We start from the raw sequence: 20392 nt of genomic DNA on the forward strand, positions 1-20392 counted from the left end.
GCAACCCACCCTTGAATATTCGAAAAAACAACATTGAACAAGTTGCCTCAATAAAGTTTCTGGAAATAATTGTAAACGAGCATTTGTCATGGAAATCTCATATGGAAATATTGCTTCAAAAAATAAGATCAACACTCTGCGTGACAAAAAAAGTTAAGCCTTTCCTAAACAAACAAGCACTTCTCTCTATTTACCATTCTCTAGTTGAGAGTCAGATATTAGCCTATATTGTATCTCAACATGGTGTCATGAAAACGAAACTACATTGCAAAAGCTGCAACGTACATGCAATAACTTTCTTCGTATTGTATTTGACATAGACCGGCGACCGCAAAGAAAGCATAAAAGGTGTAATAGAACTCAATAATTTAAAATCAATTTCCCACACGAATATTTTTGCTCTCCAGATCCAAGTCGTTCCGTTTGCAGTTTTTACAGTTTTTTTTTTTATCTTTTTGTTCTTACTACTATTTCTTTTTTGCGATCTTAAGTTTTTGATGCGTTCTCACTACCTGTTTTGTTGCCCCCTTACTGTGTTTGTTTATTGAATGGTGATTAACTGTTTTATCATCATCGACAACGCACGATAATGAAAGAATTGACACGGCGGAAGTGCACAAAAGGCATAGCAAGACCAGAGACTTCAAAGAACCAGCCTGCTACACACGAGGCTGCAGGAAGAGGTAGGCAATGATTTTTGGGTGACGATGCACTTAGGAAAGGTCCACTAGGTTAAAGCTTAGGTCTTGGGGACCAGGCTGTAGAATCGAGGTGCCTGTGGAAGGAGAGTGTGAATCGAAAATTCGTGGACTGTATGATCCGTCCGTAAAATTTAGAATGGCGAAACGGCCAAGGAAGACAGGCTTAACTTTCCGTAATACAAAAAAAGTATTACGGCTCTCGAGTTAATTTACAAGTTTTCATTTGGCCCTTAGAGCAATTTGAGTTTGAGACCCTTGCTGTAGAAGATATTGAAAAATAGTAACTAAATTTGATGTAATTTGCTCTGCTTGGCATGGACCACTTTTTGTAGCATTAATAGCATTTATTGTTTAATCACTCATCTCTGTAGAACTAGAAGATAATGCAAGTGCTAATAATAATCAACCAAAAACGTCGGCGTGGAATACTGTAGGCCTATCTGCTAATACAGCCCACTTAGTAAATTGCATGACCAAGAACAATGCTACAAATTACATATTTTCAATATTCTCACTGTAATCAGTATTTTCAACTGGAGCTTTGTATAAGTAATATAAAAGTGTCTTTGGGCCAAAATGAGAAGCTCGAGACTTCAAACAATCCCCATATTGTTTTACACTTGTCCCAGGATCACAATATTTGTCGTGGTAAATATGAACTTGTCCTGGTTCTGGACTCTGGAAAATATTCAATGAAGCTCCAATGATCGTTTTGACCTGCAAGCAAAACAAATATTGTTTGTGGGGAGTTAGATATTTTGTTCAAATCGATATAATCAGAAGCGTTGACAGGGGGTACTTTTAGACCCAGGACAATTGTAGGGGTCTGAAACCTTTTCAAAGGGTTCAGAAATATGAAAAAACAACAGCGTATTCTTTGGAAACAACAGCGTAATCTTTGGAAACAACAGCGTATTCTTTGGAAACAACAGCGTATTCTTTGGAAACAACTGCGTTTTTCTTATGAATGTCTTGATTTGTGGCCCAAGGATCTCATTGGTACCGAGCCCGAGATATCCTTTCAACGGCCCTGCCAATAACCCTAAGTGACTTAGAGCTATGGCTATTGTACGCACGGTGACCACTTTTTTGACTGTTCACTTTTTCGCCAGCTTTAATGGTATCCTTTTAGTTTGCAACATGGCTTCTTATATGATGTTAGATCGTTTGGTTTTGATATGTTTTGAAAAATCCATTGTGCAAATTAAGAGGACTTGCTGAAATACGGAGACGCAAGCAAAGATTGCAGTAGGCCAACACTAGCTACTGATTAATCTTACCTATTAGGCTATAATGTCTTAAAAACATGCAAAAATACATACGCTTCTAAGTCTTTTTAAGAATAATAGCTTCGGTACACAGCATTCGATACTTAGCATTATGTCAATAATTAAATTTCACGTTTGTAGAAAACTGAAGTCTTCCTGTTTGTAATCGTCATATTGCATTGAAATTTGAAATATATACATTTACGTAGCATATAGAAGCTAATCCGGAAAAAAAAACCTTCAAAAAATATCAGACTAGACATTCTGCATTTGAAAGTAAATAAATTAAAGTAGCCTACACACAAGGAATATAGGGTACAGCATTATGTGCCACCAGGGTCGTTGAAAGGATAATTTGGGCCCGGCACCAATAAGATTCTCGGGCCCAAGTCAAGACACTTCTAAGAAAAACGTATTATGACCAATAATATGCCCTGGTTTCTTTAAATTTTCGAGCCCCTTGAAAAGGTTACGGGCCCCTGAAATTAACTCGGGTCCGGGTCCAAAAGTACCCCTTGGACACCCCTGTCAACGCTATTGTGTGCCACGTGTTACCCTATTCTTACGTAGGTTATGTAGGCTACTCTACTTTAAAGTTGCAAAATATGTTAAGAATTAAAGAGTTGATAAACTGTGCTTTGGAATAATAGGTAGCCTACTGAATAGGCAAGAATTGAGCCACCACAAGTGCAAAATGACGCTTCAGTAGAAAATTTTAAACAACGTCCAGCAATACTTAATTCACACCGTTTTGTAGACTGATAGCTAGCTGGACATCCGCTACTTCTAAAAGTCTCTGGGTTTGTTGCTCACGTAGCCTACAGAAACTTTTGAGTGATTATGACCATTATGACCCACAATAAGCATTCAAGTTGAAACAAAAGAAAGTCACATTGGCATATGTTACTAAACCGTAGCCGGTCGTTTGGTCGACAGACATTTGGTCGCCAGGACGTTTGGTCGACAGACATTTGGTCGACCAAATGTCTGTCGACCAATTGTCATGTCGACCAAATGTCTTGTCGACCAAATGTCTTGTCGACCAAACGTCCTGTCGACCAAATGTCTGTCGACCAAATGACTGTCGACCAAATGACAGGGTACCTTACTAAACACAGTTAGCCTAGGCTACAGGCTACCAAAACGTATTAAATATCAAGTAAAAATTATTTTACCATGTTCAAATCTTCCAATCCCCATCCGTGGATTGTTGTATCAAAACCTTCTGTTGCTGCAAAATCGCTTTTGTAGATTGTGAGCATTCCATAGCTAAAGTATCTCCAAAACCCATCAAGTTCAGTGAAGCTGAAGTGAGTGGAAGGCTTTGACCTTTCAACATACACAACATCTGGATCATACTGACTGAAAAACACTGGATAATAAACCTGCATTGTCTGAATGGTGTTTCTTCTGATATGAGTTAAGATACTTGGAGAAAACACCAAGTCAATGTCACAGAAGAAAAGAATTTCATCAGGATCAACTACTTCTTCGCTGGCAGTCTGGAGGCCTACTCCTCTTGAAAATTCAGTGCCGGGTTTAAGTGTAATCAGTTTAACCACACGATCAGGATAACGTTGTCGGAGTTTATCCATATTTTCTTTAATAAACTTGATATCCTCATTAAGTTTATTTGCATCTTCTTTGCCAAACACATTTAAAGAGTCAGCTGCAATGACTTCATTTTCTGAATCCTGTTGACTTTTTGTTGTTCGAATGTCAGGTTGAGGGAAATAGACGACAATAAGATTCACATTTTCTTTTTGACTGAAAAAAGTTGTTTCTAAATTGTCAACAAATCGTACAAAATTGTCAGGTCTTCCACTAAGTGCGGTTAAGAAGTTTACACTTACTTTATCTCTTGATAAATGCAAAGCCCTATCTGTTTCTTTATATTTGGTTTTTATAGTTTGTTGAGGTTCGTTATCTTTCATTGGGATATCAATGTCTTGTATTTCTTTGAAAAACTGAAGTCCATTAAGAAAGTATTGCCTCTGATGAATGTACATGACGGATGAGTCTTCTTGTCGAGGCATTAAAGCTGATAAAGGCGGTGAGAAATGACATTTCAATTCAGAAATAACATCTGTTGAAAACAATGGATTCACGACAGAATAACTGGATTGCAACGAAACGCCTTTTAACATCCGAAAGTTAAACTTGTTTTCTTTTTTCATTTGTTTAACGAAAACGTTGGCATTGTCAACCAATTTGTTCATCATTGCGGGATGCATCTTTTTGTTGATTTCCCTATCGTTCGGTTTGAAGCTATGTGACTGTATAATTGCATCCCAACGAAATTGAGAATAAGAATTGGCAGCCTGTAAATTACACATTATATTTGCTTTAATAAAGGTTTAAACATATTCAAACTTGCTCAGAAAGAGTTCTATTTGTTTATGAGAGCACATTGGTGAATACGCAGTATTGTGATACAACAAGTAAAACGTAGCATACAATCATCTTAAAGCTATAGTGGCAAGAATTAATTAACATTGTATTGTATACACCAGTGGTTCTTAACCTTTTTTTCCCCAGCGCCCCTTTTCAGAGATTTCCATAGTCTGGCGCCCACCATAATATAAGGGCTGTAGCCTACTAATGACATTTTCTTCCAAGACTATAAGGCTAGCCTACATCCAGTAGTAATTAGTTATTAGTTAGTAAGAAAAAACTAGTTTAAGCCGATGTTAGTTTTAATACTAAAAAATCAGCACAGATGTGCCTTAAGGCTCTTAACTTAAAAGTCTTAAGGCACATCTCTGCTGATTTTTTAGTAGTTAGTAAGAGTTACACTAATAACCATTATTGACTGACTATTATTATGACCAGTCCTTATGGTTTGCTTGCACTGCCTGCCCGCTGTCCCTGCCAAAAGCTGACCACAAAATGCCATTTACTTACTACAAGGAAAGGGAAACAATGCCCATTATCAACAACAAAGGCCATGCACAACACCATCCGACGTCCACGCTTGTCGGATGGTGTTGTGCATTGTGCTGTATAGGCCAACATAGAATGCTCTGAGAGAGAATCACTACTTCCCTTGTTAAACACAATCTCTATACTGTATATAGCTCCTCATCCTCGGTGGATTCTCGTACCCCCAGCAGAACTACTAAAGCAAATTTGCAGTGAGGAAAATATCGTTACACCTTCTGAATGTAGCGCCCCCTATAACGCCCCCTGAATATTTCCGCCCCTCTAAAAGTTAACAGCGCCCACTAGGGGGCGGTAGCGCCCAGGTTAAGAACCACTGGTATACACAGTAGGCTGCTGTACAATGTACATGGCTTGATACAGTATAGGCTACAGTACTAGACAAATTATTAGCCAGTTTGTTTTTTCAAATCAAAATATGAGGAAAATCCTAAAAGGAGGCAGTAAGAGTTTATAATGGCTAATTTAGTATAACGTTATGCATTATGCAATCATTGTCTTTATCTTTATTGAAAAACATTATTTACAAATATATAAAAATAAAATTTGTTTTTATTTTTTGCTCTGCTCAGTACCCTGCAGTCATCAGTAACGCTTAAAACTGGGAAATTAGAGTGATTGAAGTCCTTACAAAAAGGTTCAAATAAAGGTGTTGTTGGAGCCTCTTCTTCTTCAACTGCCTTGCCCAGTAGCGTAGCCAGGAATTTTGAAAGGGGGGGGTTTTGACCACCCAGCGACGGGGGGTCTGGGGGGCCTCCCCCAGAAAATTTTGAAAAATTACTTTGAATTTGGTGCATTCTGAGAGCATTTTCAACAAAAATGTGGGTACGAATATTCCTGTAAAATGGTGCTGTCTGGTAGCATAACAAAAGGATAAGATCATGTTTTCTTCGGCATTTTTTGGAAATAAAGCTAAGTCTCTGTGTTTTCTTGTTGCTAATTCCTGGCTGAGATGTTTGAATGTTTGGTATTGGCAAAACTCGCTCTTTTAATGCAATTTTGTTTAAAACTAGGCAAGTTTTTATTAGACTGAAAGCATCATTCTCAATATCGTGACGTCACACGCGTGCCAAAGGGGAGGTTGTAACCCCCAAAACCCCCCCCCCCTTGGCTACGCCACTGGCCTTGCCTCAACCAGGCATCGACGGCCTCCGATGAATAATAATTAAACCAAATATTCCTATTGTATGTTGCATGGATGATTGTTTCTGTCTTGTCGTTAAATTGTTTCAGATTTGTTTGTCTGCCAGGTGACCAGTGCTGTGTTAAGCCCTTTATGGGCACCGGGGCCAAAATAATTTTGGCCCCCCTTCAGGCAAGAAAAGCTATCATAATATAGTGTGTAGTTTCACTAGGCTATATCGATATGAAAAGGTGGTTCACTTTAATAAATGTCCTGACCAGTTTTGAAAACAACACAAATGTAGGCTAAGTGATAGCAAGCACTCAGTTTTAACATGTAATAGCTAGGCTACGCCTTTGCTCGGAATGAAAGCCAAAAGCATCAAAAATTTTTACTGGCAGTGGTCATGAAGTATTGGAATCATTCAGTCCAGAACTTGTATCGCACAATAGAAGCTAGCCTGAAAATTTGGCATGCTCATTAAATTGACTTCAATGTTTTTTTAAATCGGACAAGAATTGACAAATTGGAAAAATTTTAATTTAGTTAACTACATTTGAAAGCAATGTTTTCCTAAAATTACAAATATTCGAAATTTTACTAACCTATTATGTTAAAAACGTAGGCGCAACAGAGCAAAACATCTTTGGGTGCAACAAAAATTGACTTTAGCAAAAAGAACATTTCAACACTTTCACCAAGTAAGTGGTTATTATGTTTTGCCTGATAGATTACAATAAAGAGGTTTAAACCTAAGGCACAAATAAACATAGGCCTACCTGATTGCCATACAGGGGTTTAGCAATTAGTTCTACCGATTGCACTTACCAACATTGTACCCTCTGTGCTTTCAAACATTTACTAAGACATAGACTACAACCGTTTCATTCAAATAAGTAGTTTACCACAAGTGATGCTGCACCAGCAATTTATGAAAAAACATTGCCCGAACCACACTTCTAACACTATTGATCGAAAACCATATTAGAGAATACTGTGCGTAAAGAACATGCATGTTAAAACTAACTACTAACATTGTAGGCTACTTAACCAGAAACATTGACTGAAGAGCCAAAACACCATTGACTAAAAAAAACATTGACTAGCAACCATACACCCCTAACACCACTGATCGAAATGAATAGGCTACTACGAATAGGCTATAGCCTACCAGAGAAAACTACTTAGAGCAAAGCAGGTACATGCAATGCCGGATTAACCAAGTGCGGGGCCTGTAGCAGATTGATTTGATGTAGGGGAGATGCGGGAGAGTTGAGCCAATTTTTGCTTTTGAGCCCATATTTCCGATTGTATGGTTGCTGGTCCAAATGTTGTGTGCTTATGTTGAAGTAGAACCAATTGGCTTCCAATCACTCTGATTAAATGTTAGTCAATATCAAACGTATTTTCAGAATTTAACTTTAAAAAAGTTTTGCCAAATGGCTCAACTCTCCTGCACCTACAGGAGAGTTGATCATAGTGTTAAGGAGAGTTGAGCCGGATAAGGAGAGTTGATCCATGTAATGTAGAAGTTCAAAGTTAAAGTAGCAATGTTCTGCAAAAGCCTCATAAACCTTGTGAGTCATAATTTGGGCTTTCGACAAACAATCAGTGCAGTTAAGAATGACTTTTTCTGTTAAACAGTAAGCTATCTGTAAGCCTAAAGTACTGTAGCCTATATTTGTGCACCACAGAATTTTATGAGTGCAGACTTTTTTAAAAGAAAACATCAAGCTTGTAACCAGTATGCCATAAAATACACCCGGATTTCTATTCGTAGTAGCTCTGAAGAAGATATCCAGCGTGCTGCTGAAGAAAATGAACGTGGCACCTGGATTCGATCAGCTGCAAACGAATTTGGCGTCAACAACAGGTCCACTTTAGAGCGATATATTAAGAAACGCAAAGAAAAACGTCATGACAATTTTGGATACAAGAAATGTAAAACAGCTAATATGATATTTACAACGGAAATGGAAACCGAGCTAGCCAATCACGTGAAAGATTTGGCCTCTACCTTGGCCTCTACTAGATTATGGCTGGTCAAAAGACAAATGTCGCATGCTTGCCTACGAATTTGCTGTGAGAAGTAACGTTGTTATTCCCGATAGCTGGAAAGAGGACAAGAAAGCAGGACAAAGCTTCTGGTTGGGATTCAAAGATCGCCAAAAGTTGTCGATACATAGCCTACTCCTGAAGCGACATGATTAGCATGGGCAACAGCATTTAATAGATACACTGTTGGTACCTTCTTCGATAAACTTGCAACTGTAATGGATCGCTATCATTTCCAGCCACAAGACATATAGACTACTGTATTTAGGAAAAACAAGTTTTACTCAATGCGTTCGCCATTTGCTTCGATAACAAGTCGGAGACGCTTCGAAAAGGACCTGCAAAAGTCACAAATAACTCTTTGAGGTATTTAGGTCCATTCTTTTTTCAGATTAGCCTTCAGCGCTTCCAAACTTTGGTTGTGTTTAGTCGAAACCTTGTTCTCCAGGTAAGACCAGATACCAAAGTCCAGGGGGTTCAGGTCTGTGGATGAAGGAGGCCATTCTTCCTTGGAAATGAAGAACGGCACATTATAGCTGAAAGCCAGTTTAGCGTTCTCTTAGCTCCATGTGAAGGGACAGAAACTTGTTGGAATGACCAGTTAAGTTTTTTTGAAGTGTTTCTTTACCCAAGGCAACAATGAAGCCTCAAGAACGTCATTTCAGTAGTTTTCTTGGTTCATTTTCACTCCTTGGTACACAAAATCAATGGACTCCTTCCTGCTGATTCGTTGACTGCGGCCCACACCATCACTGCTTTTGCCGCCCCTTGTCTCCGAGTGACTATCCGGGGTTCCATGTAACCATTTCTTGACCAAACACGATCATTTTGACTGTTAAAATGATGCTAGACATCAAATTTCTTCTCATCGCTGAACACAAGATTTGGCAGCGTGCCTCCTTCAACGCGTGAGAGCAAAATAGGAGTGGTAGCCGTTTCTCGGGCTCCCTCTCCGGAACCGAACCCTGATTCCCCGTCACCACCGCCTACTGGCTCTGGAGAGACGTTTCTCAATAGTATTGACATTTAGCAACTGTTTCTTCATTTATTTAATGGGCTCATCTTCAAATCCTTCTTGAGAACTGTGAACATGGTTCCATAGGCCACGTTCGCCTTCTTTGCCAGTTTTTGAAGTGGATCTCTTGTAACGTTAATTATTGATGACCCTTGTAAATTGTAGCCTAATAGATAAGCCGTTAGGTTAGCTATTCAATCACAGTATAACAAATAATTCAGCAAAGATAGCTTGGGCTCTTTTGCAGAACTCACCACAATGCCTGAAACATTTGCATGATTGGCTAGACTGTTTTAACAAATAGGTTGAAGCAAAAGTCCAGTTGCTTTGATATTTTTGCTTCAATAATTAACTGTTGCAAGCAAGTACGCCTATAGGCCTGTCGTTTTTAAGCATAAAACAACAATTTAAACGCTAGAATTGTAGATTTGAGAAAAAATGTTTTCATTAAATAAAAGGGAGAGTTGAGCCATGTGGTTTAACTCTCCTTGACGTGATGGTTCAACTCTCCTAATCGTAGCCATTTTGAATTTAGCCCGGATTTCTTCAAAACGCTTTTAAGAAGCTGCATGGTAATTGTTGCATACAATCACCTTTTCCAAAGGTACCCTGCACTATATTTGTAATTTAAATATCTTTTATAGATCTAGAGTTATTTAAGCAAATGCTGAAATTTGTCAAATCTACTTTTTGATACATTTTTTGCATTTTCAAAGATAACTTTCCGTGGCTATATCGTAAAGCCTTCTTGACAACAGTGAAGTTGTAACATTGTTTTTTCATACCACTAGTGACAGTAGAGTGCAATTATGTTAAACAGAATTTCTGCTAGAGGTGGCTGTTCAACTCTCCTTGTGCCTCAACTCTCCTGCATCTCCCCTAGGCTACAGATAATACCCGGGAAGTAGTTGAATATTTTATAGATTTGATCTACATTCTACAACAACAAAAATAACAAAAGTCTAATGTAATGTTTTATTGGCAAGGAGAAATATAAAGCTTCAACAATATCATTTAAAGGTCTTTTCGACGCATTTTGATCTCTGCAAATTTGGCAATTATTTCAGATGAGTTCAGTGACTTCAGAATGTCATTTTCAATCTTCAAAAGAGTTATATAGTGTAGCCGCTCTTGCCCATTGTGTTTCGAAGATAGTTTTTAACCAATTTTAAGTATGATCTCTCTCCAGTAGGCTACAATTAGTTACCATCATACATAGATAAATGCGCAACAATTTGTCAATGTTAGGAAACGTGGTGTCAATATTGTTTTCTTTAATCAAAGTGAAATAGTTGAGTTCAGGAGAGGAGCAATCAATAGCAATGTGCTTTACGAATTCTGAAAACTGAGGTAGTTCAGCTTTCAATTCGTCTTTCAAATCCTGGGAATATGCTTCTAAAAGTCTGTCAGCACTTTCTGGGATCTGCGCAGGTGTTAAGTCATGCAGATTTCGCAAAAAACGAAACCGTGTGTTCAATTGGGTGTATGCCTTGCGACGTTGCTCTATCGCAGATTGTAGGCTGTCCAATACTGCAAGGAAAACTTTCACCCGGAATCTGTCTATAGGTGATTGATTAATTATCCATTGCATCTGGAACTGAACGGCCGCTGCCTATACATCCTCATCGCGCCTTCGCTTTCGGACAATTCTTCTTGTGCTTGTTATTCGGTAATCCGGCATCAAATTCTTCCCTGTGACAACACAATACGCGAAGCTGCCATTCTCTCGAATGTTCCCTCAAACAACTATAGGACTAGCATCGTGGGCTAGTGGCATTCGAACAGGCAGTTGCCTCCAGCGGAAATTACTAGTTGTTTAAGTTTAGCATAATTAAGAAGGGACAAGACGTTGGAACTAGTAATTTAATCCTACAATTATAATGTTTTTCTATGCCATTTCAGTTTGCAAGCCAAAAATTACTTGCCATGTTCGACATTTTTTTTGCAAAAAAAAAAGTTTTGCTCGCCAAGCGCGGGGCCTTGTGAAGCGCGGGGCCCGTAGCAGCTGCTACATCTGCTACTATAGTTAATCCGGCGCTGGATACATGCATGTTAAAACTAACTACTAAGAATGTATCGAACCTCAATCATTGACTGAAAAGCCAAAAGACAATTGACAAATAAAACATTGATTAGCAACCACACCCCTAACACCACCGATCGAAATAAATACACAAATAGGCTATAGCCAACCAGAGAAAACTAAGAGCAAAACAGATACATGCATGTTAAAACTAACTAGGCCTACTAACAATGTATCGAACCTCAATCATTGACTGAAAAGCCAAAAGACAATTGACCAAAAAACATTGCCTAGCAATCACACCCCTAACACCACCAATAAAAACGAATAGCCTACTAGAGAATTAGCGTACTAAAGAAAACTGAGAGCAAAGAACATGTATGCAAAAACTAACTGCTAATATTGTACTGAACTACAAACATTGACTGAAGACCCAAAAGACCTTTAGACCAAAAAACATAGAGTGACAACCACACCCCTAACACCACCGATTAAAAAGAATACTAGAAAATAGCATATTACAGCAAATTGAGAGTAAAACACATGGTACATGCTAAAACTAACTAGGCCTACTAACATTGTATGGAACCACAAAAATTGACTGATAAGTCGAAAGACCATTGAACGAAACAACATTGACTGACAACCACACCCCTAACAACATCAAATTCATTTAAAAACAGTGACTGAACCACACTCCCATCAGAATAAATGTTGAAAACGGTATGATTAACATGTTGGTACTGAAACGCAGTAACTGGAGTGTAGTGTTGAGATTAGTCTCCTGTAAAGGATTAACGGGGATCGCCACGTGAAGGCTCTCAACTCTCACAAACAATGCTCTTATCTGGCTCCGACACTGGCGTGACAAGCTATGAATGAATGACTGAAACGCAAAAGTCTATTATCTGTGGGCCCCCTGAGATGGTGGGCCCGGGGGCCGGGCCCCCTTTGGTCCTCCCCTTGACACGGCACTGCAGGTGACCGCTTTCCAAAAATTTTAACAGTTAAACGTTAAAGAGAGATGCTCCAGTTTTTGCTTTCTTATTACATGGCCGAGAAATTTATATTGTCTGGTTTCAGAGATCTGGTTTGGTTCAATCGATCTCTATTAAAAAATATGAAAACCAGACAATGTAAATTTCTTGGCCATGTACATGTACTCGGAGAATACTGGTTTAAAACAGAACAAACTACAAGAAGCAAAATTTCTCTACTCGTACTATTGATCAAATTCAAACAAAAATGAAAGATCGTGAAAGTAAAGAGGCCAAAAAAATTAAAAATTGTGGAAGAAAACGCAATACCTTTATACTCAAGCTTAACAGGAAATTATCAAAGATGCGTCTTGGTGAAAAGAGAAGTTTTTTTTAAGAACATTTAATCAGTTTTAATCAAATTAATTTTACAAACTGCATTTTAAACCAACAACACCGTTTGTTCTTTTGGGGTAAGGGGTAAGTTATATTTTCTGATGAATTTCTCGAGCTGTTCTGGATAACAGAGTTCAAACAGGAAGGACTAGGGAAGACAAGCATCGGAGAGGAGCTTCAACCTGTCTGTGTAAGAAAAACAGTCCCAACAAAAATAATGGTGTGGAGTGCTATTTCTATGCGTGGTCCCAGCAAATTGTTTAGTGTTATAGAAAGTATCAATGCTCCAAAGTACATGGAGATATTGAGTTCCCACTTGAAGTCACAAATTAGAAATTAGAGAGTAATATCGAGAGTGGAGATTCTCATACTCCAACCCCTTGCCATACTGCAAAGAAGATTTATCACAGGACGAATAAAAAACACGCAAAGGTAGACTCCCTACTCCCATGGCCTGATAATTTACCAGATATGAATCCAACAAAATGTGTACAGGATATTTTAAGAAATGAAATGTATGATGTTGCTATGACCAACAAAATTCAACACATAGGCTACAACATCTGATATATGCCAAGGTTCAGCTCAAAAAACATTAAAATTTTGCGTGGAACATTGAAAAGCGGTATGCCTGAAAGAATTGCTGCTCTAAAACCCACTAAAAGTGGTAAACAGGTATCAAAATACTATTTTGTGGTTTCATAAGCATTTAGTAACAATTAATTTGTGTAGATTTTGATTAAAAAGAATAAACAAAAATTGCTCTATTTTTCAAAAATGGCTTGTAATTTGTTTATTAATGGTTTAGTTATATATAGTTAGGCCTACTATAGTACTATAGGCCTATGCTTTTTTGCAAGTTTAGTTGATTTACAGCAACATGGTCCTGTGTTTTGCCTTGCAGGTAAATAACCTGATCTAGCTCCCTGAAGAAGTCAGTCGTGTCTGATTGACGAAACGTAAGAATAAAAAGCAGTTTGTCACTTTGTACAGCTTGTGATAATTTAGCTTAGTTTGCACCAGTAGAAAGTATACCATGTTATTTAACTAACTGCCTGGCGAACAGTCTCATTTATTTTTAGTACAAATTGACATGGCGCTTTCAAATATAAGTATCCCACCAAGTTGTCTTCTTTGACTCTGAAGCTTCTATGAATATCTTTGGTGAGCAGGACCACTCTGGTGACTAGCTTTCGTATCCTCCTCTTCAGTGCCATGACGTGAAAGTTATGTTGGAACTCTGGGTTCTTGTTAGCGTGAAAGATGACACCTTGATCTAAAAAAAATTTTTTTTTTTTATACTATACTGTGGTAATGTGTTGGAACTGCTCTAATACCATATAGCGACAAGATACCGGAATAGACAGGGCCGTTGAGAGGATAATTTAGGCCCGCTACGAATGAGACTCTCAACCCCCAAGTTCAGACACTTCTAAGAAAAACACATCATATCCAACAAACACGAGGTGGCTTCTTCAAGTTCCCGGGCCTCTTGGAATGGTTACGGCCCTAAAATCACCCCAGGCCCAGATCCACAAGTACTTCTGGACCAGCATGTCAACGCTACTACGAATAGGGTAGGTGAAAAAGTATTGAACATAACAGAACAGTATTATTATCGCAATTAATTATTGGTGATATTACCTAAGGCGTCTGGGCTCAATGTTTTGATATCACTAGCGTATGTCCCATGTTGGTAATTTTGAAAAAAGATTTTCGGAAATTCCCAAGACATTACACAATTGATTCCAGTGACTCTTTTTACACAACGACCAAGCTCAACATCTTCGTGAGGAGTCAGCAAGTTACGTAAGCAATTCTTCAATTTTGGAGCCAGTTTTCGAAGAAGTCCATTCGAAAATATCATACCGGGTCCTCCCTGAAAAGTGTTATACCCAAAATTATTTTTTCGGAAAAAGCAATTTTTTATCGTATCCATTCTTGCGCCTGGTTTAAAATTTAAATATAGTAGACTGGAAAGCAAGGAAGCCAATCTTCGCGTCTACCTTCATACATGTCATAAAAGGGTTTGCTAAGATACAGACACATGCTCTTAAACAGGGATACCAGACTAGATATTCCTGCTCTTGAACTGTGTCAAACAGACGCTTTTCAAGTCCTTAACAAGATGCTAACCACTCGGCTATGCAGCGAACGAGAATACAAATCTCACTTTACACTTTAACGTTTCCAACAACATGAGACAATGTACAAAGAACTGAAGTGATCTTCGTTTGACTTTCAGGGCCGAGGGCTTAAGGTTTTACCATGAAGGCTCACGATGTTCCCAGGCTACAGTAGCTTATAAGGCTACTGGAAAGCAGTCAGCCGTTGGTTTTTTCATCCAAGACAGGCAGAGTTGTTGTGATTGGGTAGATTGAAGGTAATGCAAACGTTGATGATGTGGTCTGTGGTCTGTTCCTCAATACCACATTCTAGAGAGGAAGACGCAATTCCCCATTGATGCATGGTTGAATGAAAGATCCAGACGCCGGTATGAAGACGGTTGTGGCGCACTCACACCTGTCTTGGTAGAGTCCAGACGATGAGACGGGTGTCTGGGTCAGAGATGAACTACAGGGGATACCTTGCGGTTTTTTGTCTTGTAGGCGTCGTTCTGCCCTACCTGGGAAACGATGGTAGCCTATATGACAACGGGCACTGACGAGAATGTTTGTTGAACGTTTAGTGAGATAGTTGATGGTGCTTCATGCTTTGCGGCTTAAGTGTGAGAAGTCGATGTCAGCAGTTCTCCGTCGCTGCTTGTATTTGACAAAACCCTATAAAAAACATGCTACCCAAGTATATGAAAATAAGTATGTACGGTACATAACAATTGTAAAATTTTACCATGCAATAGTTTTCTCCCTTTTCAATATAATCATCTTTGTCTCTTCCAAAACCAGCATGACCAAGATATAGAGGCTTTGATGCGTTAATTCTGCTCAGTAGCATGCGAAGCTTGTCAATATCAACATATGCGTCATCGTCCAAACGTACAAACCAATCGTACCTAAACATTCAAAATTAACTGGCAGGAAGTTCCTTCAAAAACTAATTGTTGTTTTAAGATGCTGGTAGTTTTGTACAACAGCTTAAGGGCGGGAAAACCCAAATTAACTTTTGTGAGTTTTTTGTTTCAGCGTGATGTCATTGTGTACAACATGCGTTTTAGCAAAAAAAAATCCAAATTTTGTTGCCCTCGTCTCGCTAAGGCCGCTTTTGTTTGATACCCGTTTGCGAGGTCTCGCGCGCATCAAGCTGTAAATTTGTTCGCTGTGACGTCACAAGGTACATATAGTTGTGGCCAAAAGTTTAAGACCAGACTTGATTTATGACGATTTTTGCATTACTTCAAAATACTGCATCAGATATTGCTTCAGTTGCATCATCTTTATGCATTATCTTATATCTGATGCTGTATTTTGAAGTAATGCAAAAATCGTCATAAATCAAGTCTGGTCTGAAACTTTTCGCCACAACTATATGTACCTTGTGACGTCACAGCGAACAAATTCACAGCTTGATGCGCGTGAGACCTCGCAAACGGGTATCAAACAAAAGCGGCCTTAGCGAGACGAGGGCAACAAAACTTGGATTTTTTTTTTGCTAAAACGCATGTTGTACACAATGACATCACGCTGAACAAAAAACTCGCAAAAGTTAATTTGGGTTTCCCCGCTCTTTAAGGCCTATACGTTCAACTCGAAACTTATAAACCAATTTTCAAAGTATTGTTTATATATATGTTTAGCTCATAATTTTCAAGCCAGTTTTTCAAGTATTTTCGAATTGGTGCGTTATATTGTAACCACAGGGTAGTGCAGTACAAGGGCAGCCTAAGACCACGTGATCAACAATTTGCTTTAGGTTTTTTCAATTTCATCAAATTCCTCCATAACCTCATTCAACTAGACAGCGTAGTTGAAATAAGAGCAAAAACGAACATTCGCAAACTACTCATCGTATAAAGTTTCAAAAATTTTATTTTATTCGGCACGAAATTACCTTTACTAGTGACGTGTGCAATGTACAAAACACAAAAACAACAAACTTTTGCAAAAAATATCCTTTTAAGAACTTTAATGTTACAATGACGTCAGCTTTTATTCTTCTATTTGTATTGTCCAGCTGAAGCCTATAGCATTGTTGCGCTACTCATCCCTTCATTTAAGTAGCCTACGTAGCCGAGTTGCATAGTTGTGGTAAGAGAGGCTAAACATGAAATTTTACATTCTCTCACAGTTGGGAATGTCATTGGCCACATTTTAAACATGAAAGCTACATTGCTTTGCAATCTGCTGTTATCGTCCTATCGTCTTTACCGTTAGAGCATTTACCTCATTTATTAAAACGTATTTTTTTCGATTATTGCGATGCTTCAGCATAATGAGTTAGCAAAATCTTCTCTAATGGCTCTACCTTTTTAACTTCAGTTAAACACAAGCATTTGAGAGCTAAAACTCAAACTTCTAAAAATTTAAAAACATGCTATCATCTTGTCGTTCTTACTTGTCTAGATACATGTCGTGCATGAATTTTACCATCGAGAAGCTCTTCTTTTGTGGAGGATACACATGATCAGAAACTCCAGCCAACTGAATTACTCTGATGCCATTCTTCAAAACGGATTCTGTGTATCTTCGCTCTTTATCAAATGTTCCATTGTTGTTGGCGAAAAATTCAACTTTAACATTTGGTTGTTTGGCCCACGTGTTAATCGCTGCCTCTACCCGCGAATCCATTCTGCTCTCCATGGACATCATACCTGGTTAAATAGTTATAGTCCATTTTTTTTTTCATATTAATCAAGGTTTGAGTTATAATTCGGAGAATATATTGACAAATCTAGAAGAGTTTAGTTTTTAAACTTTTACATTTCTTAAACTAGTTTGAGAAACGTTCCCGATTCTTGCATTGTCTCGGCAAAGACACTTAATAGCAAGCCAAACTAAGGGGAGCAGCTGACTCGAAGACTATATGTCACTTCGCTGCTTCTTGACGTCTGTTGTATCGCATCTGTGATCGCAGTGTACTGTATGTTATCGCAATGGGCGAAAATAAAAGCATGATTATTATTATTATCGCATCCCTCTTGGTTACTTTCTCTATGCTTCAAACACATTGCTGCCTATCTTACCGATGTAAATGCTACTTTTATCTGTTCCAATTTTTTCTGAAACCCTTTGCTCCCCTGGATACCCAATGGAACGCCAATGTGGAAATAGTAGGCCAATATTATTGTTACATAACTTGCGAGAGGTCAGAGGTGGTACAAAGTGCATTCCAAGAAAATATCCAACAAGAATTCCCAGCAGAAACCTTGAAAAGCAGAAGATAAACTCATACAATTTATTAGTGGGCTTGCCTATTTTAGCCTAGGCCTTTTTAATTTCTTCATTACTTTTTCATGGGTTAATGTCTTTCGAATTGAACAACTTCCTTATGAATTTGTTTATCCAATGGCGTTAATCCCGTGAAAGCTTAATATTTAAGAACCGCGCATTATAATCACTTACTACGTAAGCTACGCACATATACAGTACTTCTACCTGTACAAGCTTTTCTCAACATCGCAGCCAAGCTTTCCAATCATTCTAGTCTTTCTTTGGATTCCGATTCTATTAAATTTAAACTTTGACATTAGACATGGCCACAGTAAAGTCTAAAATTTATTTTTTAGTCGGAACGAACTTTATTTCTTTAAATAATTTGTTAAACTAACAAATATTATGTCAAAATATTTTGTCACAAAGTGAATGAAGGAAATACATTTAACCCATTATAACGTCCATTGAGTTGCAATTCTTTTTTAAGAGCGCAGTTAGACATTTTGTTTTTGAAAGTATTTTCTTGCTTTACAAGTGCATGACAGACATATGGTAGCCTACAAACCTAGCCTACTGAAAACGAATCATATTTTTTGATAAAAACAAGAAAAGTAACCTAATCAGGTTATACAAGTTAAATTTTGTTATGTTCTTACCGTACATATGAATCAATACTTTGGGTTGAAACGATGTGGTACAATCAGTTCAGTTCATCTATTTTTTTCTGCTGGCGAATAAACAAAAATATACACAACACAATAAACAAAAATGATTCGCACAGCAAGGAGGGCAATGAAAGACCAAAAGGTCATCAAAGTCAGCTGCCACTAATCAGTTTGTCTTCAAATCAACCTAAGTCTGTAGATAGCAAATATTTGCAGACGAGATGCTTTTTTTAGTGGTTTGAAGCAAAGAGTTAATATTTTGAAGTTTGTGCTGGTACATAATAATATGAACTGAATCGATTCTCACAACAATTAATCAAACAAAACTTTTTTTTTTATAAAGAACAATTGTTGAGTTTGGAAGTTGCCTACTTGTAAAACATTTCATGATTTTCTTAATGATGTAAAGGTTGTTCAGTGTGTAGCTTATTGCAAATGTTTTAGCCTACTTTGTGTCATAACATCCTTGTTTAGCTGTTGTCATCAATTGTGGGTTGTTGTCTCCTTGTGTCATGGCACGAGGCAACAACTTGATCCGGTAGCAAGTACTTGAAGGTTTGCAAACTGATCAGGTCGATGAATCGTGTGTTGTAATAAAGATGAAAATTTAACTGCAAGATGAGACGCTTACTACTCCAATTTGCAATAATGAAGAAAAGCAATATACACTATACAATCTCTGCGTATGCTTAATTGCTTATGTGCATGTTTTTTCGTCTGTGATATTTCTGAAAAAATATTGTTTGCCCCTATACAGTAGCTCAGTGGTTAAGCGCCTGATTTTACAATCGAAAAAACTGCACGATCAAGCGGCGCTGGTTCGACTCTCGAGGTGTGTGCATGAGCAACGCATTTCAAGGACAGCTCTACATTCAACGGCACTTTGTGGATGGAACAGTTTTCCGTGAACAACACTTCAAAAATTTCACTGTCAATCTCGGTGATCTGGACTGCGTCAGTTGTTCAAAGTCTCTACAAGTATGCTGTGCGAAACTGCCAGGACTAAGCTTTCAAAGAAACTTTGTTAGTCCGAGGATAGACATTCAATCAATTAATAGCTATTCCCAAATAATTGCAAGCACGAGATGGAAGGACATGATTTTTGGTCCAAATGTGGAAAGAGCTTCTTGCAACATTGCATCATGTTATTTAGAATAGTCCTTTGCACCACTAAAAGTATTCATAACCCTGCTTTCTTCACACTCTTCTTATTTATCTTGCCTGAGCTACTTGGTCCCCATCCAACCTTGTGAGATACAGTGCCAAAGCATCCCCAGGTAGTAAAATTCATCATTTTTACATTGATTCAACGTCTGCAGGCGTTGGATCAATGTAAAAGTGATGGATTTTGTTGTCTGGATCTCTACTCAGTTTGAAGTTAATTGTATTTTTTCATTGGATATTGTTAGTTGGTTAAGGTAGTTCCGTCTTCAAACTAAACGAAAGCGACTTAATTGCTGTGACAAACATACTTCTACATGTTAACCCTGCACCCTTAGTTATGGATGCTTGGCAACCATTTCACCTGTTTTTTTTTTGTTCAACCACTCAGTTGACAAATACTATGACTTTGCGCAGAAAATACGTAAAAATGACGACGTTCGATCAACGACGATGAGGTTTTTTATTTGGCAATAAAGCAAGTCCGCCTCAATGTTAAACAACAGTTTGAAAGTTCGATGTTTGAACAAGCTTTGGTCAATATGGGCGCAACAACTACGTTCATTCATTGATGAGTGGCCGAGTAAAATTTCAAGTTTGCTTATGATTTTTGTTTAAATTTTTCATCGCTTATTTTGTCATAAAAATACATTGCTCACATTTAAATTTGAACTTTTAACAAAAACGGAGCAATGTTGCGAATTTATTTATAAACATGTTATCATTTGTGGTTGAGCT

General features: G+C 38.0%; 1 protein-coding gene across 1 annotated transcript; it reads right to left on the minus strand.

Annotated features, from left to right (window-relative positions):
* Nucleotides 1-915: 915 nt before the first annotated feature.
* On the minus strand, nt 916-18648 carry LOC145784495 (chondroitin sulfate synthase 1-like). Its single transcript, XM_082596323.1, has 9 exons — nt 18485-18648; nt 18051-18119; nt 17639-17820; nt 17011-17266; nt 15349-15511; nt 14143-14377; nt 13620-13774; nt 3145-4290; nt 916-1418 (listed from the first exon to the last, which is right to left on the minus strand). The coding sequence occupies exons 2-9, from the start codon at nt 18092-18094 to the stop codon at nt 1194-1196; spliced, it is 2406 nt and encodes an 801-aa protein (XP_082452449.1). The 5' UTR covers nt 18095-18119; nt 18485-18648; the 3' UTR covers nt 916-1193.
* Nucleotides 18649-20392: the final 1744 nt, after the last annotated feature.

This window comes from Aplidium turbinatum, chromosome 15 (genome assembly GCF_918807975.1).
Source record: "Aplidium turbinatum chromosome 15, kaAplTurb1.1, whole genome shotgun sequence".
NCBI lineage: Eukaryota > Metazoa > Chordata > Ascidiacea > Aplousobranchia > Polyclinidae > Aplidium > Aplidium turbinatum.

Bases quoted from the DNA above. Each gene is read 5' to 3' on its own strand.
- LOC145784495 (XM_082596323.1), bottom strand. From the start codon at position 18,094: ATGATTGGAAAGCTTGGCTGCGATGTTGAGAAAAGCTTGTACAG. The intron at 4,291-13,619 runs GTGGGATACTTA...TGTAATTTACAG, and splicing joins GAGTCAAAGAAGACAACTTG to GCTGCCAATTCTTATTCTCA. The intron at 1,419-3,144 runs GTAAAATAATTT...TTTTGCTTGCAG, and splicing joins GATTGGAAGATTTGAACATG to GTCAAAACGATCATTGGAGC.